This window comes from Pelophylax lessonae, assembly GCF_965119305.1.
Source record: "Pelophylax lessonae genome assembly, chromosome: 6".
NCBI classification, from domain to species: Eukaryota; Metazoa; Chordata; class Amphibia; order Anura; family Ranidae; genus Pelophylax; species Pelophylax lessonae.
This window is the reverse complement of record NC_138773.1, coordinates 223,420,668-223,446,408: the sequence shown is the minus strand read 5'-3', so window position 1 is coordinate 223,446,408 and position 25,741 is coordinate 223,420,668. Positions and strand designations below refer to the sequence as shown.

Below are 25,741 nucleotides of genomic sequence, written 5' to 3'. Positions count from 1 at the left end.
TGACTTCTCTGGAGAGGGCCCCTCTCCTAGGTAGGCCCTGTGGCAAATCCCCGAGTACTCACGACACTGTTTTTCCTGAGAGGCTCTGCCACCAGCTCTACTGTCAGCACTCTGGATCCTCTGCAGCTCAGCTCCACACCCGGTTCACTAGGCCGACTTCCTGAACCACCTTCCTCACACCTGCAGGAGGAGAGACCAACCATCTGCCTCCTCCTGGGACTCTGCTTCCCACCAAAGACACCCTGTCACATGACCCTCCGCTTTTATGAGCAATTCCAGAATTCATTGCAAGAATACCCTCCCACTGGGACTCTCACAAAAAACTGATGTGTCACTGGCCGGGTTTCCTCCACTGTCCAACAAGCTCCCTCATTGGATACAGTGGGGACACTCCCTCAGGCCCAGTGAATCACACGTGGAAACATGTGACAGGCAAACTAATAGATCAGGCTCCCCGGTTAAGCAGCAGGAGCAATATATGCTTTTATCTAGCACCTACCTAACTAGGAGGGTGCTACATGAGGTCAGACCTAAAAACTTTCAATTTGTATGTGTAGCACCCTCCTAGTCAGGTGCTAGGTTCAAAGCATTTTTTGCTCCATCTGCTTATCAGGGGAGCTTGATCCATTTGGTTGCCTGTTGCATGTTCCCAGGTAAGATTCACTGGGTCTGAGGGAGGGTCTCCACTGCATCCAATAGGGGAGCCTGTTGGACAGTGGGGGAAACCTGGCCAGTGACACATTGGCTTTTGTGGGAGTCCCAGTGGGAGGGCACTCTTGCAGTGCATCCTGGGATTGCTTATAAAAGCTGAGGGGACATGTGACAGGGCGTCTTTGGCGGGAAGCAGAGTTCCAGGAGGAGGTGGATGGCTGTCTTTGCTCCTGTTGCATGAGGAAGGTGGGCATAGGTGGTCGGCCTAGTGAACCAGGTGTGGAGCTGAGCTGCAGAGGATCCTGTAAAGCTGACAGTGGAGCTGCTGGCAGAGTCTTCCGGGAAAAACAGTATCCAGTGAAGTCCGAGGATAAAGGGTCAGCTCACACAGCGGGTCAGAGTAAAGGGGGTGCTGTGTAAAACTCTGAAGAGTAGGGAAAAAGGGGGTGCCAAGTAGGACCCTGAAGAGTGATTCACAGTACAGTGCAGTTTGCTTAATTCTACTTCACTTTAGTGGCATGGTGAAGCAGCGGCTGGCCGCATCCATTTATAATCAGAAGTCCCAGTAATTGTGCATAGTTTGTTCAGTGGGGAGTATCCCACTCATCCCTTCTCCTATCCCAGTTCTCAAATAAAACAACAAAAAAACAAAACCCTGGACTGTTTTCTGACTGAGCCAAGCAGTAGGACATGCTAAATCATCAAGTTGTTGCTATAGCTAACCCAGGGGAACCCGTAATCAGCAGCTCCCACGGGAGTAGTGCAACATATGCAATCAGGCAGGCCCTTGCACTACATAGCTGAAGGTAAATCTAAAGAAAATCTACCAACAAAAGTTGTATAGTGTGTATCCAGCTTAAGGGGTTGATTTACTAAAGGGAAATAGATTTGCACCTGCTTAGTAAATGAGGTAAAGCTTCACTTTGCAAAGAAGACCCAATCACATGCAAAGGAAAAAAAAAAAATGGATTTTTGTAAGATCTTACCGTAAAATCCTTTTCTCTTAGCTCATTGACAGACGTAGTCCTCGGTGATACACCACCTTCGGGTTATGTTGCCTCCACAGGAGCAGGACTAGACAGGAAATTAAAAAGCTCTGGCCACACCCTAGGGGCAGTCCCAGAGGGTATATCCTCTCTCTCTCTGCCTCAGCAAATCACATAACTGATTTGCTGAGGCAGAGAGAGAGAGGATATACCCTCTGGGACTGCCCCTAGGGTGTGGCCAGAGCTTTTTAATTTCCTGTCTAGTCCTGCTCCTGTGGAGGCAACATAACCCGAAGGTGGTGTATCACTGAGGACTACGTCTGTCAATGAGCTAAGAGAAAAGGATTTTACGGTAAGATCTTACAAAAATCCATTTTTCTCTAGCGCTCATTGACAGACGTAGTCCTCGGTGATACACCACCTTCGGGACGTCCCAGAGCAGTATCACAACTGAGGGGTGGGAAAATGAAATCAAATCCCAATCTAGAAGGCCCAACCGGTGCCAACTAGAAGTTTACAATGCTCATCCTTAATGATGAGACTCAACAAAAAAGAGAAAAAAAAATTTTTTTTTTTTTTTTTTTTTCAAACAGAAAAAAACCCTCGAGGTAGACCACCGGTCTCCTCAAATTGCGGCCTGCAAAACCTTGCGGCCAAATGAGGCATCCGCCGATGCCGTCACATCAATTTTATAGAATTTTGTAAAGGTATGTACCGACGACCAGGTGGCCGCCTTACATACCTGGACCACTGACGCCTGATGGCGAAAGGCCCAGGAAGTACTGAGCGCTCGAGTGGAGTGCGCCCTAACAGGGAACGGAGGACTCTGACCCTTAATAGAATAAGCCTGTACCACCGTCTGTCTAATCCATTTGGCAATGGTCGCGGCAGATGCAGGCAAACCCTTTCTGGGGCCATCCGTGATCACAAAAAGTGAATCCGTCTTACGGAATGATTCCGTAGCTTTCAGGTATACCCTGATTGCCCGAACCACATCTAAGGAATGCAACGCATGTTCCCGATGATGCTTGGGCTGAGGACACAAGGAAGGTAGTACAATATCTTCATTCAGATGAAAATCTGAAACCACCTTAGGAAGAAAGGATGGCTTAGGATGAAGTACTACCTTATCCCTATGAATCACTAGGTATGGGGACTGGCATGATAATGCAGCCAGTTCTGACACCCTGCGAGCAGAAGTAATAGCCACCAGGAAGGCCACCTTCTGGGATAAAGTAAGCAAGGGAATCTCCCTGATGTTTTCAAAGGGAGGTTTCTGTAGAACCGACAAAACCAAATTAAGATCCCAGGGCGGTAAGGGCGCGCGGACTGGAGGAGCCAGGTGCCGCACCCCCTGGATGAAATTCCGCACCAAGGACTTGGTAGCTAAAGGTTTCTGAAAGAAGATTGCTAATGCTGAAACTTGACCCTTGATAGTGCTCAAGGCTAGCTTCTGCTCAACCCCTTGTTGCAAAAAGGCCAATATTCGAGTCACCGAATAGGTACGTGGAGGAAATCCTAAAGATTCGCACCACGCAATGTAAGTCTTCCATGTGTGATAATAGATTTTGCTGGAAGTCGCTTTCCTTGCTTTAATAAGGGTAGGAATGACTGAAGCTGACAAACCTCTGTCCTTCAGTACTTGGGTCTCAATGGCCAAGCCATTAAACCCAGCGACTGTAAAGCATGATGGTAATTTGGTCCTTGAGACCACAGACACTCCCTGAGACGAAGTTCCCACGGAACGTCTGCGACTAGCATGTTCAAGTCGGCCAGGCCGGCTTGAGGAGGCCAGCCTAGAATTTCTAGGACCACTGGCGCTGATAGAATCTGAACCAGGCGTCCCTAGAGGTATCTGGCCCCGACCATCCGAGAAAGTCTGGTCGTTTACTGTTCCCACACATTTATCAGATACCTGATTGTTATCAGGAAGGGTGATCTTTTCTGGTTGAACCTCAGGGACCGAAGTCACCCGACTAGAGGCTACTTGGCCTATCTGGTCAACCAGATCCGATTCCTGTGAGGTTTAGGGACTAATCTTAGGAAAAGGTAAAGGAAAAGATCTATTCAGGGAACGGTAACTACCGCTTCCTGTAGTACTTAAATGTTGGAAGGGAAGAATCGCACCGGTAGTAGTGGTTGATGCTCGATCTAATGTCCTGAATACCGGTGAAAACGTCCCCCCACCCTGAAACCGGGTGGGGGCGCACCTTCAGGCTGTGTACTCCTTTGCTTCGGGTTTGGCTGGGTTGGTCCTCTGCTTGTCCGACCAGCCCTTCTTGAACCCTCCTGGAGGAGTCTTGCCTTTCCCGCTAGTACCAGCCGGGCGCCCTTTATGGGCGGTAAAGAAAGGTCCTCGCTTGTTGCGAGGTCCCTTAGCTTTAGCAGCCTGTGGCAAAAAAGTGCTCTTGCCCCCAGTGGCATCCTTAATGATTTCATCTAGGTTGGCCCCAAATAGACGATTCCCCTGAAAGGGGAGATTTGTCAAGGTCTTCTTGGAACCTAGGTCAGCTGACCAGCATTTTAACCACAGCACACGTCTGAGGATCACCGCTGACATAGATGCATGCCCTAATAAGGGAGTAGTGTCCAAGGCTGCGTCACAGATAAACTGTAGCCCTTGTATAATCTGTTCCATCAAATCAGATGTCTCCTGGGGAATATCTTTTCCCCTAAGGTCTTGGCGTACCATTTTCGCCCATTCCGTAAGTGTCTGGGAAACTAGACCAATAACAATTACTGGTCTAAATGCTGACCCTATCAGAGAGAAGATGGTGCGGGACTCTGCTTCCATCTTTCGATCCACCGGGTCCTTAAAGGACGAAGTGTCCTCCACTGGGATAACCGTGGCTTTATTCAGCCTGGAAATAGGTGGATCCACCACTGGTGGTACCGTCCATTTCTTAATGATGGATTCCTCAAACGGATAGCGTCTAGCAATACGCTTGGAAATAGTAAAGGTACGTTTAGAATGCTCCCATTCTCCTTTAATCTGATTACCGAAACATTTGGGTACAGGAAAAACCTTCACCGTTTTGATGGGCTTATTAGTACCAAAAGGAATCTCTGTTTCAGTTGCCTCTGCCGGTAAAGCCTCAAGTTTTAAGGTTTCCTGCACTGCCACAACTAGTGCGTCCACCAATGCTTCTTCCTGAATTATAGCAGGAGAAGAAGCGTCCTCCTCACTGTCTGAGGGGGCTTTACCTGGGATAACAGCCCTTGCAGAGGAACCTGCAGCTGCAGTGACCATCTCTGAATCTGAGTCAGAGGTGTCAGATAGTATAGGGGTAGGCGGGGGTCGCTTCCTTGACCCCCGTCCCTGACAGGCCGCCTCCACCCGAGCCACCATAGACTCCAAAATTGCTGTAAATGACTCTATACTCTGTGCACCGGCGGGTCCCGTGGCCCCCTCGAGGGAAACAGGTGGGGGAATATGTGTGGCAGGGTCCATGATAATTCCAGTCACTTCCTGGATAATATAATTAAAAAATAAAAAACTTTTTTTTTTTTTTTTTCAGACCCCCAGCGCCACAAAAAGCCCCTTAGTGTTACCTGCTAGGGATCCCTATCGATCGAGAGAGAGAGAGATAGACCCCCAGGCTCACCACTTGATGCTCAGAGTTTAACTGCAACAGGTTACAGCGCTGTCTTGACAAACAGGAAGTCTTTTGGCTGGCTGCCCAGGAAGAAAGGAGGCGGCTCCGCCCCTCTGCACGCCTTCCGGCGCCTCCCCCAAGCTCCACGAGGTGTTAGGATCACCTCAAACATGGCCGCCCCCATGCTGGAGACACGAGGCTACGCCAAAATGGCGGCTCGTGCGATCCAGCAAAAAAAATGGCGGCGGCCTGTACTGAATAGCGGTGTGCTCTCTGCATGGGGATATGGCGTGGTTGGCGGTACCGGCCCTGGCGGACCGCATGGCCATTCGGGAGGCCTGCTAATAGCTGGAGATCTGATTAGGAAGGCAGTCTACATGTCCGTGGCTTCTGACTGGTAGGTAGCTTATTCTTATCACCGTAAGATTCCCAGAATGCCACAGATTACATCTTTTTAACATGTATACAATTAGATTGTTAGCTCCCAAACCAAGCCTCCTGGCTTTTTGCACATAAAATCACACTCAAAGTAGGAGGATCTGTGTCATGTTATAGGATAGAGAGGGACTCTATCTTACCATACAGAGAGGGGCCCGCGTTCACCACAAGACCCGTCAGGGGAAAAGGGGGAACATACTACTCACCATACCGGAACCAGGCGGGCACCAACTCCTGACAGTACCCCTCTCCACCGGGGCGGGAGGGCTGTCGACCGATACGGACGCCGTGACTCATGGTCTTTGGCGTTTCAGCGAGACGTTTAACTCGCGGGGTCAGTCCTTTAATGGGACTTTGTCGCGGCCGACCCAGCGCGGAGCTATGGCCTGCACGCGCTCGTAGGCTGAACTGGGGTGACCACCGGATCTCAACATCCAGCCCGTCGCCCAGTTCAGCTTTCTTGCTTGAAGATCTCACAGGAACACTGGAGAAAAAAAGCTGTCTAAAAAATCCTTTAAGAAAAAATTCTTGCCAGGACCTAAGATCCCAGCAAGGTATCTAGGTCCTTACTCCTAACTAGACAGAAAATAACTGATTTGCTGAGGCAGAGAGAGAGAGGATATACCCTCTGGGACTGCCCCTAGGGTGTGGCCAGAGCTTTTTAATTTCCTGTCTAGTCCTGCTCCTGTGGAGGCAACATAACCCGAAGGTGGTGTATCACCGAGGACTACGTCTGTCAATGAGCGCTAGAGAAAGCAGCATTTTTTCTTGCACTTGATTGGATGATGGAAGTTAGCAGAGCTTCTGCTCACTTAACTGAGCTCTGGAGCAAAGTGCACAGACTATTTGCCTTTAGTAAATCAACCCCTAAATCTCCATTTGCAAAGTAAATGAGAAATGGGTATTCTAATCATACTTTAAAAGCTCTGCAAGCATTCTCTTAAAAAAAAAAGAAGAAGGATTTATCCTACATTATCTGAGCATGCCAACATGCAGTAAACAAGGTGTTCCCCACAGAATATGTAAATAAAATGGCACATTAAAAAAAGGTTCTGTATGGCTAAGATAGGCTTTGCATTCATATTTCTAAATCGGAGGAATGGCTGCTCATCTAAAACAAATAGTATTTGTAAAGATCTTTTGTACAAAGCCATATCTGTGCAAACCACAGTCACTGAAATGCCAAAACCAACCTAAAACCAACTGGCATTTCAGTGTCTGACTTGCAAATATGCATCTTTGCAAACCACAGACGCACTGAAATATTTTTTTTTTTTTTATGTTCTACAACATGATGTAGACATTATCTTATCCCACATCTGGCTCTAGCTATATTTAGGAAGCATCTGTTGTATAGGGTAGCAGTAATTAGAGGATGCAAATTTATATATGGAGAGAGAGAGAAAAGGGTAAGCCTGATATACAAAAGGGACATGTTGAGATTCAGGTGATGAGCACAGAGCTTGGATTAGGGATAAATTCCTAACAGATCTAGCCAGTTCAAATCTCATTAAACAAAGCAGCAATTAACCCTCATGCTGCAAACTTGGAATAGGAGAGGGATTATTTATCCACAAGAAAAAAAAAGGCATAGCTAGATTAGAGTTAAGATCCACAATTGTTATACAAGATTCTGTGAGAACAAAGCAGTCACAGAACTGTGTGGCTTAATGGAATACTTCCATAATAGCCGGAATTAAAGCACATGCTCCAACAATGTTGTTCTCAGTTCAACACAATGTTCAGAGCAGAATACCAAGGAAACAGCTAAATACACATACTGTAAATCTGTGGTGTTACCTGCAAAAAGTTTTTTAATCCTGTACAGCCAGTCCTACAAAATGCACACCTCTGACACAGTGTAAAAGTCAGGTCATTTATCCTATCAAGTCCTGGTTTAGCTTTTTTGCCAACTGTGGTCCCTTCCCTGCTTATTGCACAGAAGTGATCATGCAATTTTACTGACTAGTTAACATGCTGGAGGTGAAGAAAAGAGAGAGAGGCGCCTCCAAGTGCAGACTTTAACAGTTTAATAAGGGTTAGAACAATTGGCAACTCACATGGAGGTGAATAAAATCAGGCACATCAGTGATTACTTCATAAGAAATCCTCGGTGGGGGGGTCATGTCCCATGTGCTGGCGACGTCCTGCAGAAGGTGACCAGAGAGGCTGCATGACAACACATCCTTCACCAGGGCATGGGACACGACCCCCCACAGAGGATCTCTTAATGCACTAATCACTGATGTGCCTGATTTTATTCACCTCAATGTGAGTTGCCAATTGTTTAACCCTTATTAAACTTTTAAAGTCTGCACTTGGAGGCGCCTCTCTCATCTTTATTGCAGCTCTGGATACCTGGTTTTAGTTTCCCTTGATGGCAGCCCTAAGTACATGGACATTCTAGTACTTTAAAAAAGAGAAAGATGGGGTAACAAAGTCCATGTGCTTCATTGTTTGCTCCCTTTTATGCCCTCTGTTTATTCAGATCTGCAGCTCTAGCGCCTTTTTCCTTGTTGTTGGAACAAGCTGGAGGTGAAAAAGGCGACATTGAAAGCTGCATTACTAAATCAGGAAAAAAATATGCATCACCTGTCTGGCTGTACAGTTTTGGTTTGTACACCAAAAAATACACAAGAAAAGAGTATTCTTAGGAGTATGCAGCACCAGTATAAGCCATTCTGATGTGAATAAATCTTGTCCTGTATCATTGGATCGTAATCTTGTAAGTGAGCTCTAGATGTTTACTACAAATGGAGGCTTTTTGCGCAAAGAACATTCTTTCATTCTGTTAATTTCTGCATGTAGTCTGTAAGGTATATATTTCTGATTTGTGAAGGTATGTCAAGTTTGCTTTTCGAGTATATGCTTACAAGTAATTGACAAGATAGAGAGTTTAACAGTTACACAACCCTGATATACTTCCTCAAACGTCGGGGGTCTGTAGACCTAGTGTCATTCAGGTAGAGAATGCAGGAAATGGAACAGTTGTTGCTGTTGCCACATGCCTAGCATGTGGCTTCTATCTGTAAAGTCGGTCCTATCAATGGGTGTTTTAAGAGAGCTTTCACTGTGCTCTTCCCTGCCCAGGGAGTTCTGGCTAATGAAAAAGGAGGAGCAATCTTGTTGCAGGGAGAACCAGAGTTTATATGTTCCATGTCTGCACAAGTTGATTACACTTGCAATTAGGGATGATCGAGCGGTTCGGGTCGACCATCGCTTCGACCCGAACATTGACTGTTCGAAATTCAGCCGAATTCCAAACTTTTTGCGGAAACAGTTCGGAATTTGGCAACCAGAACCGACCAAAATGCAATGGGACAGGAACTGGGCTTTAAAAGCCCGTGATTGGACCAGAACCATCGGTACAAGCCAATTGGAGTGACTAGGGGGTCCAGAGGCCAATCAGTAGTGAATACCCCCCCCCCAGTATATAACCTAGCCCCTCTAAATCTCTAGCACTGCAATACAGGGGCTGTGGAAGAGAGTGGAAGCAGTTCTGTTACTCCTGCTTCAAAAGTGTCATTTAGCAATTATTAGTGTGAGGAAAGGGATATCTAGTGTAGTTAGGGTACTATTTTCCACTATAGTTAGATTTAATAATCTAGTTTCTGTAGGGAAAGTGTTAAGTGTCAGGGTGACTGTAGTGTAGTGTAGGGTGAACTGACTGACTGCTATGGCAGGGTGACCAAACTCTTCCATGTCAGGGTGACCACCATAGAAAAAAGATAATTTGTCTTACAATTGCAGTAGAGCAGGGATATGGCTCCGCTCCTGTCACACCTGGCCGTTTTTGTTGCAGGCGTTTATTGGGCTTTTTTGTGGACGTCTTTGGAGGCAGGCATGACATCTGAACTTCTGTGTAGGGGTATATATACACACACACACACACACACATATATGTATATATACACATACACACATATAGGTGTGAAAGTAGTGGAACCCTATGCCTGCGCTAATGAAATTATTTGCAGGCATAGGGCTCCGCTCCTATCACACCTATGTGTGTGTATGTGTATATATACATATATGTGTGTGTGTGTATATATACCCCTATACAGAAGTTCAGATGTTATGCCTGCCTCCAAAGACGCCCAAAAAAACCGCCTGCAACAACACACCTGGGCGTTTCTGTTGCAGGCGTTTTTTTGGGCGTCTTTGGAGGCAGGCATAACATCTGAACTTCTGTATAGGGGTATATATACACACACACACACACACACATATATGTATATATACACATACACACATATAGGTGTGTGAAAGTAGCAGAACCCTATGCCTGCGCTAATGAAATTATTTGCAGGCATAGGGCTATCCATGCCTCAGCCCCGGGTCAGGCATTCCCTGGATCGGCTTTGGTCTCCTTTTCCTATACTGGATTGCTCGTGGATCTATGACACTGCTTAAGGTAGTGTTCATTCAATTATATCCCCCATTATAGTTCATGATTTTATACAAGTATTTTATTATAACCCATATTCTCATTTTTAGACATATAATTTACATTCAAGCTCCTGATGAATGGACGGAGGTGCATGAAACGCGTCAAGACTACAAATACTCAGATGTTTCATTGAATTGTGATATATTTAAAGATTGTGATCACACAGAGATTAATTTATTCATTATATTATTGAGTGATCCATGTTTGATCCTAGAAATATTGTATTTATTTTTGATTCAATATGTACCGTTTTATCTACTGTATGCGCCTATGTAACATTGTTCTTATATTATATGCATTTATTCTCATGTCCAGTTGACCTTGTTTAAAGTCCGATACTGGATAGATAGATAGATAGATAGATAGATAGATAGATAGATAGATAGATAGATAGATAGATAGATAGATAGATAGATAGATAGATAGATAGATAGATAGATAGATAGATAGATAGATAGATAGATAGATAGATAGATAGATAGATAGATAGATAGATAGATAGATGCAACTAGACATTCTATGTGGCAAATCATATATATATTTTTTTTGTTGTTTTGTTGAAGGAGCTGTATGGAAAATGTTTGGCTACACAGTACCTTCATCTAATAAGATGAAAGCACTGTTGTGTATTCAGCAGCTGCTGAATACAATAGCCAATAGTAGAGACTCCTCTTTCCACGTTGCCAAGCATGGATAGAGAAAATCAGTTGATTTCCCTCATCCAGCCTGAGTGTGGGATAGAGGGTTGAATGTGAGGAATCTACATGCGTATACCCAACTTTAGAATAGCCTACACAATACAAGTCATTCTGCGAATGGGCAAATGGAGAGCTGGGGCGAACTTATTTTGGGCGACAGATGTCCCGCGATTCTGTTTGTTGGGTGACAATCGCAGCAAAATCGTGCCGCGATTGGGGTGCCATTGAAAAAAAAAACAGGAATCGCAAGCGCATCCTACTCTTTGCAGAATTTCAAAATCATGGACAAAATCTCGATGATTTCGCCCACGATCCGGAACGCCATGGCGTGAACCGAGCCTTAAAAATCGCATAATGTCCTGGAATAGCCAAATTGGAGTCAAGATCTCAAGCCAATAGAGAATTTGTCGTGGTACTTCTAACATCTAGTTCCTCAGCCAAGCTGGAGCAGTGTTGCAGAGAGGAAGTACAGTGTCCAGATGAGTAAAGCTGATAGAGGAGACCAAGCCGACTCAAAGCTGTAGTTACTGCCAAAAATGTATCTTCTAAACACGAATGGTAAAGGGGATACATTAAGTCATTTATTTTGTGTAAAATTAATTTGCAGAGATAGAATTATTCTTCAAAGATTATCGTACTGTTGATAAAAAAAAATAAATAAAAAATAATGAAGTTTAAGCAGCATTGGGGCTAAAGTGTAATTCCCAATATGTGGCATGAAAACCTTTCAGAGAAAAAAGCACAGGTGGTACATCCAGACACGTTCCACAAAGCAGTGAGGTGAAAGTCCTTTGTATTTTGGGATATAGCAAAGGGTGTCTGTAATTACCCTTTATAAAAACCCAAAACAATGGGGTACTATCTCTCCAACTAATACCAATGATGGGACACTATCCCTCAATGATGTGGCTCTATTCCTCCAAATACCTATGATGGGATCTATTCATCCAACTAATACCAATGATGGGGCTTTATTCCTCCAGCTAATACCAATGATGGGGTACTATGCCTCCTCCTGTTGACTTCAGGCGGTATAATGTAATTGTTTTACTCCCACTGACCACTAAGCCTGGAGGCATGGTTTACTCCCACTGAATACGTTTATTTTTTTTTCTATCCCTACAGGCCACAATCCGGCTCCCAAAAAGACAGTACACTGGCCCTTTGTTTAGAAAGTGTGGAGACTCCTTCTGTAGAGAGTAAAGAAAACCATGGGTCGGCAAAAAAAAAAAAAAAAAAAAAGTATAATGCAGTCATTTTCAAGCCTTTACAAATCCACAAACCTTATGAGAAGCATGAAGCGAATATGAAATGTGACCAAACTACCGAAAACTGTCTGTATCTCAGCATAATAGGGACATTACACTTCACTTTGCTCACTTCAGAGTCTTTCTCCAGTTGGCGTCTAGTCTGAATCCAAGTGTGCAGCATCCGATCATCCACAGCCTCTGTGTGAGATTGGTCATGGGGGGAGCTCCACAGGTTCCTCTCATCATCATGGATTATACTCGTAGAGTAGGTCTGGATATTGTTGTTGTTGCTATTAAGGAACAAAGAACCATCAACAAGTTAAAGATATTTCATAGGAAAATAAATTAGGTCAATATGTTTAGGTTATTGTTCTATAACATGATAATCTAGTTCACAAGAATAGACTTATCAGAAACGTGCATCTGCTACAGGAATCTACTAAAATGTATGAAAGGTGCAAAAAGGTGGGAACAAAAAGGTGAACTTAGAGCCTTAACTTGTTGGAAAAACCTTAAAACATGATTCGATGTGTATAAAATGATACAGATAAAAGATGTCCTCTAATTCTGTGCCATAGTCACCTATTTTAGTGACTTTGTATTTATTGGATGTGGAATCTTTTTTTAAATAGAGTTGTAAAATGGATTAGATATGAAGGGCGTGGGTTATAATTGGATTAAAAAGGTTATTTATTTTTAAAAAATCTGCATCAGTAAGCAAAAAAAAATAATTATTTTTATTGGCTCAGCCATCATTTGCACTAAGGGCACCCAAGGGAGACATAGTAAAGGACAAAAAAGCCTTTTAAGTAATAGGGAGCCAAGGCTGCCTTATTGTAATATCCTAAATCGGGTAGGCTTAAGCCAGGTACACACCAGCCGAATGTCAGGAGACATTTGCCAGTTTTTTTTTTCGTTCAACCTAAGATGTTTGTAGCACCACCCCCGCAGGAGCTGCTGATTATATTATTGGGTCTACACCCTGCCTAACAACCCAATCAAATTGGCTCGAACCCTCCTCAGGCACAACTGACCCAGAATAGGACTGGACTATCAAATAGATACACAGGTTGGAATACAATACTTCACTATGCAACAATACCTTGTTACCTTCTTGAATAGTAGTCCTTCTGGGTGACACAATGGAACAACGCACAAGATTGTAATTAACCAAACTTAGTTTACTATGTATCAAATTGAATAGGGGAGATACAATACAATACAATACAAGTCCATAAAAGGTTATTTAAAACAGCTTTAAAAAAGGTAAAAGAATACCCCCACACTCCTCCTGCATTAAGGCTAGACACAGTACCAGGTAGGTGGGCCTATCTGAGTCCCTCCCCCAGAGTTCTCTTCTTTCTTGTTGATCTTCGCTAGCAAGGTTATTGAATAGAGCTCATTTGTAATCCAGATTAGGAATAAAGATCAAGAGAGAAAAAAAACATCGAGCTGTTAGTTGTCACCGCAGGGTGTCTGCGTAACTGAGCAATAACTTCTGCGAGAGAGATAAGCCTCTGGCGACTCCTTTACAGACCTTATTGTTTGTCTATGAGTCTCCTGAGAGAGTATGGTGATAAACCCCGGGGTTTTATCACCTCCTGCTGCGCTACCGCTATCTGTAGATAAAACTGTCTCTTCAGCAGATAAAGTCAGTTATTGGGCATGTGCCCTCTCACCAACAGAAGTTTCTCCTTCGCGCGCTTCCACTGCGGTCTCAGTCCTTTGGCTATATGCCAGCCGCGCGGGGTCCTTCTGGCGGATGACTTCCGGTCTCGGCAAACAGCAGTATGACCTCCAGGAATGTGCCTCGTGCTTGAGATGGGACGGTTCCACGTCGTCCCTCCAGGCTAAAAGGCTCTGGCCCAATATCCAGTGTCAGTCCTTCACTCTCGCTCGCTGGTTCCTCAGAGTCCAGCGCAGAAAGGCCCCCCCTTCGCGCGCTTCTCTCTTCCTTTAAATAACCTCCCCCATAGTGCCGTGCGGTGCAGCCGTGCACCCTGGATCTTGCAAAGCAGCCTGGGAGATGTAGTTTCTTCATCTTGTGAAAAGGAAGTCACAGCCCGGGAAATTCCATGCAGCTACCACTAGAGGGAGCCTAGTTCCTGGATCTTGCAAAGCAGCCTGGGAGATGTAGTTTCTTCATCTTGTGAAAATGAAGTCACAGCCCAGGAAATTCCATGCAGCTACCACTAGAGGGAGCCTAGTTCCTTCCCACATATCAAACAGTGTCTTTAGGCATGTTTAACCCCGCTACACACTCCCCCCACTTGAGAAACTTTGGTCCCCAAAGAGGTCAACAGTATGTACCCTAGTGCATAGGTTGGCATTATACAACAAAAACATTAACATTTTGCTGAAATAAGTCAATCTGAATATATCCAATTTTGTATTCTAATAGCAGTGCAACAGTAAAACGATAAAGTGCAATTAATAAACAAATAAGTGATTTCTACAGTGTTAATATAGTGCTGATTTCTAGTGCTTTTATATAGTGCTCCTTTAAAAAGCACATGTGCCTTTGCAATTTCTTAAACACTTACATCTTAAAGTTTGTGTTGAAAAAAAAAACATCAAAAGGTGAGAAAGAGAAAAAAACATATAGTGAGGTCAGAGCAACAAAATGTGCGCAAACATTAACTCACAAAGTAAACCAAATTGTGAACATCAAAAACTGTGCTTATTATAATGGCCAAACCCAATATCCTTATGTACAAACTTAAATGCAAACGTTTTCTACTTCAATACTTTGTTCTCATGATCTCTCACAGACCCCCCAAAACTTGGGTGGCTTGTACAGTTGTGCCTGGGGGTGAGCTAGGGTTGTCCCCCACCAAATCTACAGTGGAGGAACTAGGCTGGTCAGGAGATCTTTTGGAGGTAAAAACAGCTTCTTCCGAACATTCACCCAATTGATCATAGGTCAGTCTCTTAGGTGGGTGAATGACTCTCCTTTCCCTCTGTTCCCGTGGAGGCATGCTCTCAGAGGTGCTAGGATCAGGCACTTCTGAGGATTCTTCAATGTCCCCCTCCTCATGTTCCAACACAGAGGAACCTGATGGTTCAAGAGAGGTCAGTTCTTCTTCAGAGAAGGGTGCAACCTCCTCCTCAGGATCTTCATCCTCAGCTGCTTCTTCTGGAAGCATATGAAAGGGTATGAATTCAGGGGCTTCTGCCCGAAGGGCTCCTCTATCAGCCAAGTCAGATGAAGACAGGGAGGCAGGTGTGGGTTCTGGCAACTGAGATGACCACAACCAGTCGGGTACCTCCTCTTCATCTTCCAAATCTTCAGATGGAGAACTTCCCTCTCCCTCATCTGGGAGCGTCGTCTGAGATCTGGTAACTGGTCTGGACCGGCGAGAAGTCGAAGGGGCCTCTGACAAGTCTTCCACAGGGGGCATACGAACCGCTTCAGAGAGAGGCAGCAAATGGTTCCGATGCCAAGCCTTCAATGGACCCACACTTCCTTCAGGCCGAATTTGGTACACAGGAAGGTTTGGCAGTTGCTTGCAGATAACATAAGGTTGGGACTTCCAGCGGTCTGCCAACTTGTGTTTTCCCGGGACACCCAAGTTTCTCAACAAAACCCTGTCCCCTGGTTGCAGGTCATGGATCCGAACTTTTAGGTCGAAATTTTTTTTATTCCGCAGTCCACGTTGATCAGATGTGGCCTGAGCCTTGTCATAGGCCGCTTTCAGACTCTTCCGCAGTCGGTCCACATATCCTCTATGCGATGCTGAAGAGGTATGATCAGGCGAAATGCCAAAGGCCAAATCCACTGGCAACCGAGCCTCCCTTCCAAACATCAGCCGATAAGGGGAATATCCAGTAGCATCACTGACAGTGCTGTTGTAGGCATGCACAATGGCAGCTACGTGCTTGCCCCAATGCTGTTTCTTCTCTGAGCTCAAAGTCCCCAACATATCCAAAAGAGTCCTGTTAAATCGTTCAGGCTGGGCATCCCCCTGTGGATGGTAGGGAGTGGTTCTAGTCTTTTGAATGCCTAACATATCTAACAGTCTCTTGATCAGTCTGCTTTCAAAGTCCCTTCCCTGATCAGAATGGAGGCGTTGTGGTAACCCATAATGTACAAAGAACTTCTCTACAAGAACTTTGGCTACCGTTGAGGCCTTCTGATCCCTTGTTGGGAATGCTTGAGCATATCTGGTAAAATGGTCTGTTACCACAAGGACATTCCCCTGGCCACTCAGATCAGGCTCTAAGCAAAGGAAATCAATGCACACCAGCTCCATGGGTCCCTGACTTTGTAGATGGCCCATTGGGGCTGCTTGACGTGGCAGAGTCTTCCTCTGTATACACCGGACACAAGAATGACAGTATCCTTCAACTTCGGCCCTCATACAAGGCCAGTAGAACCTGTCCCTGACAAGCTGAAAGGTTCTTTCGGGCCCCAGATGGCCATGATTATCATGAAGAGCGGCCAGAACTCCCTCTCTGTATTTAGCTGGTAAGAACAGTTGCCACTTCTCCTCCAGATCTTCAGATGGACCTCTCCGGTAGGCCACTCCTTCTCTGATCTGTAACCGGGTCCACTCTCTATGCAACAGACGGGCCCCCTGAGGGGAGTCAGTTAGAAGCAACTCAGGGCTCTGGATCTCCAGAGCTTCCAAGAGAAGTTTTCCCAAAGGGTCTTCCAACTGCTCCTTCCGCAAGTCCCTTTTGGACAGCCGGGGCAAACCCTCCCCTTCAACTTGGGTCACCTGGCAGTAGCATTTGGGTACTCCGATAGCCGAAACCCCAATCTCTTCTGCTCTTGACCCTCCTCGGGATCGAAATTCAGTTCCCTGATATAGGGCACGCACCCCTTCTGGAGCCAAATGAGTCCATTCTTCCGCAGGTTCCTGTGGAACATGCAACCTTCTGGATAGGGCATCTGCATCCCTATTTCCGATTCCTGGCCGATACTTCAGGCTAAAATTGAAGCTAGAGAGGGCAGCCAACCATCGATGTCCTGTTGCATCCAGCTTGGCCGTAGTCAACAGATAGGTGAGGGGATTATTATCTGTCTTGACAATGAATTCAGCTCCGTACAGGTAGTCTTTCAATTTGTCAACCACTGCCCACTTCAAGGCCAAGAATTCAAGTTTGTGAGTAGGATAATTCCTTTCAGCAGGCAATAGGCTTCTGCTCACATAGGCAACAGGTCGCAGATGACCCTCATGCTCCTGATAAAGTACCCCCCCCAGCCCATCTCGGCTGGCATCAACATGCAGTTCATATGGTTTTGTGGGGTCCGCATAGGCCAACACAGGGGCAGTGGTTAGGGTTTCCTTCAGCTGGACAAAGGCCCCTTCGCATTCCGGGGTCCACTGATCCTGGATGGATTCCTTAGCCTTCCGGGGGCCTATGGTGGACTTCGCCGGCTTTACCAACTCAGGGACATCATCTTCTTCATTCTTCAGGAGCTCATTTAGGGGTCGGGCAATCTGGGCGAACCCCTCCACAAACCTCCTGTAATAGGAGCAAAAGCCCAAGAATGACCGGAGTTCGGTCACATTTGTGGGTCTCGGCCAGGAAGCAACAGCATCCAGCTTGTCCGGGTCAGTGGCCACCCCTTCTTCAGACACGATATGGCCCAGGTAATGGACCGAGGACTGATAGAATTGGCACTTCTCAGGAGAAAGTTTCAGACCTTCTTCATGTAGCCTCTTCAAGACCTTTTCCAACCTCTCCTCATGTTCTTCTAAAGTTCTGCCAAACACGATAACATCATCCAAGTATACCAGTACCTCTATCAAATTCATATCTCCAACGGTCCTCTCCATCAGCCTTTGGAAGGTAGCAGGGGCCCCGGACAACCCCTGAGGCATGCGATTGAACTCAAAGAACCCCACAGGGGTGATGAAGGCTGTTTTCTCCCGATCTTCAGGGTGCATGGGGATCTGATAATACCCACTCTTTAAGTCCATCACACTGAACCACTTCGCCCCTGACAGACTCTGTAGGGCATCTTCGATTCGAGGAGTGGTATACTGGTCTGGGATGGTTCTTCTGTTCAGCGTTCGGTAGTCGATACAAAGCCTCAAAGATCCATTTTTCTTCCGGACTACCACTATCGGGGAAGCATACGGGCTCCTGGATTCTCGGATAATCCCGATCTTTTTGAGCTCTGCCAGCTGTTGACGTAGATCTTCTAAGTCACCTAAGGGGACTCGCCGGACTCTCTCCCTGAAAGGCTTGTCCTCACTCAGGCGGATCTTATGAGTAGCGCTCCTGGCACATCCCACGTCAAACTCGTCCTTAGAGAATATTTCCCTACATCGAGCAAGTTGTGCCTTGGCCCTCTTCACCCATTCCGGCGGGAGGGCAGCGTTTCCAGAGCAAAGCTCCTCTATAACCGCTTCACCCTGTTCCTTTTCTTTGAAATCAATGGGGGCAACTGGGGTAGCCGGGTTGACTTGGCCCAGGAGCACTCTGGCCGGTACCTTCACTGGTGTAATAGAGGTGTTTCTGACACTCACTAAAACCCTTCCACGGTTTTCCTGTAACACCTTCAAAGGGATCACCTCAGGGATCACTTCTATCCCTCTCTGTCTCTCCTTTTGACCTGATTCAAAGATAATGAAGGGACCCGGCTGTTGCCATGTGAGTTTAACAGAAGCCTTAAAACAGGCCACCTCTCCTGGCTGTAAGACCTTTTCTGCTCTATCCAGCTTCCAGAGTCGTCCAACTCCTTCTGCGGGGGTCTCTTGCTCCAACACTAATCGTTGGTAGGCCTGCTGTAGCATGGGATGGATCCTTGGCGCCTGAGCATCTTGTCCCTGGACCAGTTGTATCAGAAGGCGCCTTACCAGGTCAGTGTTTGTTCCTACGATGAGAGAGCTTTTGTTGGCCCCTGGTGGACGAGGACAGACCACCGCTAAGGTGTCGAAGGTTTCCGCTTCACCAGCCACTGATGGATCAAAGGTCAACTTGATTGGCAGATACCCGTCATAGGGAAAACTTTGGGTCCCAATACCCCATATCTCCAGATCTTCCAACTTCTGCAAAGGTAGATGGGTAAGATATTTATCATAGAAGTCTCTATACAAAAGAGTCACCTGGGCCCCTGTGTCAAGGAGGGCTCTTGTGTAAATTCCTTCCACCTGAACCGAGACCACTGGGGAGGGCCCGACCAAGTTAGTTGGGAATTCTCTTGATGTAGCCTGGTTGTCTGATTCAGTTCTCTGTACCCTGGCCCTCTTCTCCTTTTTCTTCCTTGATCTGGGCCCCCGCTGAACCCGGTGTGCATTGACTTTCCTTCCCTCAGTAACCCGGAGTCTAGAACTGGGGGTATTATATTTGGGTCTGACCCCCTGACTCAGTTTCCCTGATCCTGCACCACTTCTGGAGTCCCTTAAGACTGGCGGACACCCGGTTGACTCCTTCACCGGTGTCCTCTGAAGTTTCCCGCTGGCTCGCGAGGTTTCGCGGCAGCATTTCCTGAGCTGGGACATACCCTTCTAACATGCCCAACTCCCCCGCAGTTGAAACAAGTTAACAATCTTGCAGGCCGTGGCTCTGGATCTGTGCTGAGACTAACAGGTTCATCTGGCCTCTCCGATATACTCCCCTTGGGTAGAGTGGATACCTGACCAGTCAGGATGGACACCATTTCTATCAACTGAGACACTTGGGTCTTTAGAAGTTCAACTTGAGAGTCACCCTCTTCCACACTTATCACTCCAACCCGGGCAGTTGAGTCAAACTGCCGACTTTTCTTCTTGTTGTCCAACATAACCTCTTCCTCTCTGACCATTCGAATCAGATCGGGGTATTCTAGAATGCCGCCATCTCGACGAGTTCGTAACAGTATGGCAATGGGATCTAAAGGTTGAGCCCCTTTCAGAACCTGTCGTGCACGAGTCTCATCTATTTTCCGGTGGTCTATTCCTTTCTTTAACAGAATCTGGTGGATAATCCTATCCAGACGTTTAATGAATTCGGACAACTTCTCCCCCTCTTCTTGATAACAGTGGTCCAACTGGTAGAGAAGTTCAGCCGCGTTCTCCGTCCGACCAAACACATCTTGCAGAATGTCCAAATAATCCTGTGCAGTGCAGTTCTTCTTGCTAAGCTTTAGATTACGTACAGCCTCTAATGCAGGTCCCCTTAAACTCTCTGTGATTCTCTGCTTCTTGTGCTGTTCTGGTACCTCCCATTCCTCCAAAGCCTGAGTGGCGGTATCTAACCACTCTTCGAACCCATCTTCTGCTGAAGGCACAGGCTGTTTCCCAGAGAATGTCCGGAGCTTCCTATATCCAGTCATCAAATAGCTCGAGGAGTCCCTACTACATTTTGCCACAATCTCCCCAAGAACAGCACACAGTTCTGAGCTAAAAGTCGACAAAGGTGATGACTCAGGATGCCCTTCTTGGACACCTTTTTCTTGGCTGGATACCCCAGGGGTGGTGGATGAGGGACCCGCAATAGGAACTCCTGGATGTATCAGGAAAAGTTCTGTTTGGTCAGTAGTTTTTACACTGTTTCCGTTGAAATAATCAGGGACCCCCTTCCTCCACTCACACAGTGCATACGTGTGTGGGACAGTGGTGTCAGTTTTCATGTCAATCACCCAAAATTTCCTGTCTGTGGATAGTGCCCTCAAAACAGGGAGGAGCTTTTCTTCAGTCCAGGCTTCTCCCTTGATTTCAACCACCAGGCCATTTTCCACTATGACATTCTCTTCCTTGCACCACTCAGCAGCAGCGACAGGATCCATTTCTGCGTGGGAGGGGATTCTATGGCTGAGAGGGTTGTATTGCAGGACTGTAGAAATCCCGGACGAGCCCCCACGTGTAGCACCACCCCCGCAGGAGCTGCTGATTATATTATTGGGTCTACACCCTGCCTAACAACCCAATCAAATTGGCTCGAACCCTCCTCAGGCACAACTGACCCAGAATAGGACTGGACTATCAAATAGATACACAGGTTGGAATACAATACTTCACTATGCAACAATACCTTGTTACCTTCTTGAATAGTAGTCCTTCTGGGTGACACAATGGAACAACGCACAAGATTGTAATTAACCAAACTTAGTTTACTATGTATCAAATTGAATAGGGGAGATACAATACAATACAATACAAGTCCATAAAAGGTTATTTAAAACAGCTTTAAAAAAGGTAAAAGAATACCCCCACACTCCTCCTGCATTAAGGCTAGACACAGTACCAGGTAGGTGGGCCTATCTGAGTCCCTCCCCCAGAGTTCTCTTCTTTCTTGTTGATCTTCGCTAGCAAGGTTATTGAATAGAGCTCATTTGTAATCCAGATTAGGAATAAAGATCAAGAGAGAAAAAAAACATCGAGCTGTTAGTTGTCACCGCAGGGTGTCTGCGTAACTGAGCAATAACTTCTGCGAGAGAGATAAGCCTCTGGCGACTCCTTTACAGACCTTATTGTTTGTCTATGAGTCTCCTGAGAGAGTATGGTGATAAACCCCGGGGTTTTATCACCTCCTGCTGCGCTACCGCTATCTGTAGATAAAACTGTCTCTTCAGCAGATAAAGTCAGTTATTGGGCATGTGCCCTCTCACCAACAGAAGTTTCTCCTTCGCGCGCTTCCACTGCGGTCTCAGTCCTTTGGCTATATGCCAGCCGCGCGGGGTCCTTCTGGCGGATGACTTCCGGTCTCGGCAAACAGCAGTATGACCTCCAGGAATGTGCCTCGTGCTTGAGATGGGACGGTTCCACGTCGTCCCTCCAGGCTAAAAGGCTCTGGCCCAATATCCAGTGTCAGTCCTTCACTCTCGCTCGCTGGTTCCTCAGAGTCCAGCGCAGAAAGGCCCCCCCTTCGCGCGCTTCTCTCTTCCTTTAAATAACCTCCCCCATAGTGCCGTGCGGTGCAGCCGTGCACCCTGGATCTTGCAAAGCAGCCTGGGAGATGTAGTTTCTTCATCTTGTGAAAAGGAAGTCACAGCCCGGGAAATTCCATGCAGCTACCACTAGAGGGAGCCTAGTTCCTGGATCTTGCAAAGCAGCCTGGGAGATGTAGTTTCTTCATCTTGTGAAAATGAAGTCACAGCCCAGGAAATTCCATGCAGCTACCACTAGAGGGAGCCTAGTTCCTTCCCACATATCAAACAGTGTCTTTAGGCATGTTTAACCCCGCTACATGTTTAAAACAGAAAAAAAAATAGTGTGTACCAGGCTTTAGATCTCTTCCCTGAGTCTGCCTGATAAGGAATTCTCTTTAAGCTGGATACACCCTTAAATTGAATGCGGGTTTCCCTGCATCCAAGTCGCAGCTTGCAATGGAGCCTGTCCACACAGCTCCATGGTAGCCGTGGTCCAGATTGCAGAAGGGTACTGTGCATCTTTGGCTCGGTTTCAGGTACGAATTCAGGCAAAAATTCAGACTGGATTCACACCTGAACAGGGACGCACCGGACCCCCTGCTGTGAGCTGCGCCCTCAGCAAGGGTGAACCTGACCTAAAATTGAGCTAAACACGCTTATCCTTTTCAGTCAAGGAAACTGCCACCTTAGCCTCTGTTTGATCTGCAACTGCCATGGCGATGTGATGCACATGTGATCAGTTAGGGCACCAGTCATTTGATGGTTTGGTTGAGAACACAAGTAAATTTGACAGTTCGCATTAACAGCATGCCTTGAATGTAACTGCTTTTTGAAACAGTTACATTGATGTGTTTAGTTCCACTTTAACCACTTGCCTACTAGGTACTTTCACCCCCTTCCTGCCCAGGCCAATTTTCATCTTTCAACACTGTCACACTTTGAATGACAATTGCGTGGTCATGCAACACTGTGCCCAAACGAAATTGGCAGCACTGGTTGGCACTGTTGGGACTGCACTGATAATTAGGACGTTAATAATCAGTGCCCTAATTATCAGTGCTGATGTCCCTTTAACACAAGCAGGTTATCGACTTTGTTCTTCTCTTCTCACACAGACAGCATGAGAAAAAAAAAAAAAAGTCAATAACCGGCTTGTGTTGACATCCGTGATCAGCGGTCGTTGGACACAGCTGATCATGTGGTAAAGGACCTCTGTGATTGGCCCTTTACCCCGATCTGTGATCAGCTGAGTCCTTCGGACTCGGCTCTCACAGAGCGTGCCGGAAGGGCGATCGCGGGAGTCAAAGTAAGCCCGTGCTGTACCTGTAATTTGGCTATAGAGCGGGCAGCAACAGGTTAAACTTGCAGCTATTTCCAATTCTATATACCATTAATCGATTTAGAATTAAAACCTGTGTAGTTCAGGGGAGGCACTCTGAACTCCACCAAATCACATTGTTACGAACAAGAAAGGGGGGGGGGGAACAAAAAGAAAATGGAAAGATACATATGATCTTTAGGTTCTACAGTTTCTTTGTAAGCTTTAAAGCTGTACTACAATCAATTGAAAAACAAGTTGCAATTTACAGCTATATGTCCTAGTTGTTTGTTGAAGACAGTTTCAGAAAGATTAAGGCCCCTTTCACACATGCTGCTCCGTCGGCGCACTCCGTTTTTCTCAGCGGGGGATCGATCCGCCGATCCTCCGCTGAGCAGGCGGATGGCAGCTCTGTTTCCGCACACAGCGCGTTAGGTCCCCGCTGTTCTCTATGGGGGGGAATCGGACGAGAACGGACCGTCTGTCCGTTCTCATTCGATCCGATCAGCCAGATGGATGGAAAATAGGGTTTCCATCCGTCCGGATTTGACGGACAGGATCGGATGTCAGCGGACATGTCTCCGCTGACATCCGATGCCCCATAGAGATGCATGGGGCATCCGTTCAGATGCGCCTGAAAAATTGATAGGCGGATCTGAACAGTCCGCAAGTGTGAAAGGCATCAAACTCTTTACCAAAGCAAGGACTGCTGTTTTAGGTCTTTTGCTCTGTACTTGAGTAGTTACATTTCATAACCTTTTATCTTTATTTCATAAATAAACCATCTCGTGGATATTGTATACTGGTCAAAACTTAAAGAGGAGTTCCGCCTCCCCCTCCAAAAATTACAAGTTAGCAGCTACACATACTGTAGCTGCTGACTTTTAATATTATGACACTTACCTGTCCTGGAGTCCAGCAATGTTGGCACCGCAGCCGATGTTTCCATCGGCTGTCGGGTGCTGCCGCCGCCATTGCCGTTAAGGGAACCCAGCAGTGAAGCCTTGCAGCTTCATAGGCGGGTCCCTACTGCGAATGCGCGAAAAGCACTGCGCATTCCTATTGGCTTGGCAGGCAGAGGAGGGAGGAGGGGGCCAAACTTCTGAGAGATGGTGCTTTGGTGCCGTATCCCGGAAGTGGGGAAGGGTACCTGTCAAAAACAGGGACCTCCCCCCTCCCTCCTGAAAGGTGCCAAATGTGGCACCAGAGGGGGGGGGGAGAGAGAGAAAGTTCCTCTTAACTTTTTTTTAAATGAAATAAAAACATTGAACTGAAAACCTGTGTGGTTTCTTTTTTCTTTAATATACTGTGAGGGATTTAAAAAGAAACAAAAAATTCTGAGGCAAAGTTACCATGTTGATAACTAATTTTACTGAGCCCCAGTAGTTTTAAAGTGATTGTAAACCCTTACAGAGAACTAGTGAAGTGACTGGCCTCAGGTGATACACAGAGTTGAATCAAATCCTCTGATACAAGTTATACCAGTCCATCTGCAGTCTTCTCTTTTTTACATCCATTTTAAATGCTGAATTTATAAAAGCTTGCCTTAAGAAGTTTAGAGAAAGGGGAACGGAAAGCTGAAATTACACTCTGCAGACCTCAGTGAGGAGAGCTCTGATAGCTGATTGCAGAGGAGGGAAGGGAAGGGAAGGGAAGGGAAGGGTTACACCCCCCCCCCCTCCCCCTCCACTTCACACAGGAACCAAACCATTTTTCTCTTGTTGTCAGGAAAACTTGTCAGAACTGACTTATGCTGATAGCAGAGGAACGAAGCAGCAGGCAGAAATTACACTTAGTGCTCCTAATGAAGGCAAATGCACACTATAGAGGGATGAGCCTTGTTTATAATTCATGTCTGAAGTTAACCACTTTAATTCACTCAGCTATAATGATTATTATTCTCCATAAAGACCCTTATTTCCAATAATGATGTAGCACCCTACAGGTAGGTGCTAGGTAAAAGTATGGTGGGCCTTGGCTGCCTAACAGCAGGGCCATGATTTCAGCTGGGCTGTCATGTATCCCAGGTGTGGTTACTGAGAGGGGAGTGTCCCCACTGGCTCCGGTAGAGGATTCTCATTGGGCAGTGGAGTAAATCCAATCAGTGACCCATTCGGGCTTGTATCTACCCCAGAAGGCAGATTCTGCCGCAGAGGATTCTGGGAGAGGGTATAAGTCTGAAGGGAGCGCATGACGCATCATCTTTGGTGGGAAGCAGAGTCCCAGGAGGGAGAGTATAGCTGTCTCTCCTCCTGTCAGAAGGATCGGGTGTCTTGGCTGGCTGCCTGAGTATCCAGAGAGAGAACTGAGCTGCAGAGAGGATACGGTGTGCTGAGTACCAGTGGAGAAGGAGGGGTTCAGTTCCAGGAAAGCCTTCCAAGGTCATGAGTATTGTGAACTGCCCCTGGGGTCTGCTTAGTGTAGAGGTGACCACTCCGGTGAAGGTCTCAGGGATCCTGGAGCCTGCAAGTGTAAAGGGGGTTGCCTAGTGAAAGGACCTTGAACTGTCAAGGGGGTTGCCTAGTGAGAGGACCCTGAAGTGTAGAGGG

At 46.4% G+C, this 25,741-nt stretch overlaps 1 protein-coding gene across 1 annotated transcript in view; it reads right to left on the bottom strand.

The window, feature by feature from the left end:
* Positions 1 to 25,741, bottom strand: part of MREG (melanoregulin) — a 119,354-nt gene that overhangs the window by 12,343 nt on the left and 81,270 nt on the right. The window contains exon 4 of the mRNA XM_082260914.1: positions 12,200 to 12,359. Coding sequence (XP_082117040.1) covers positions 12,200 to 12,359 — 160 coding nt within the window. The remainder of the gene's footprint in view (positions 1 to 12,199; positions 12,360 to 25,741) is intronic.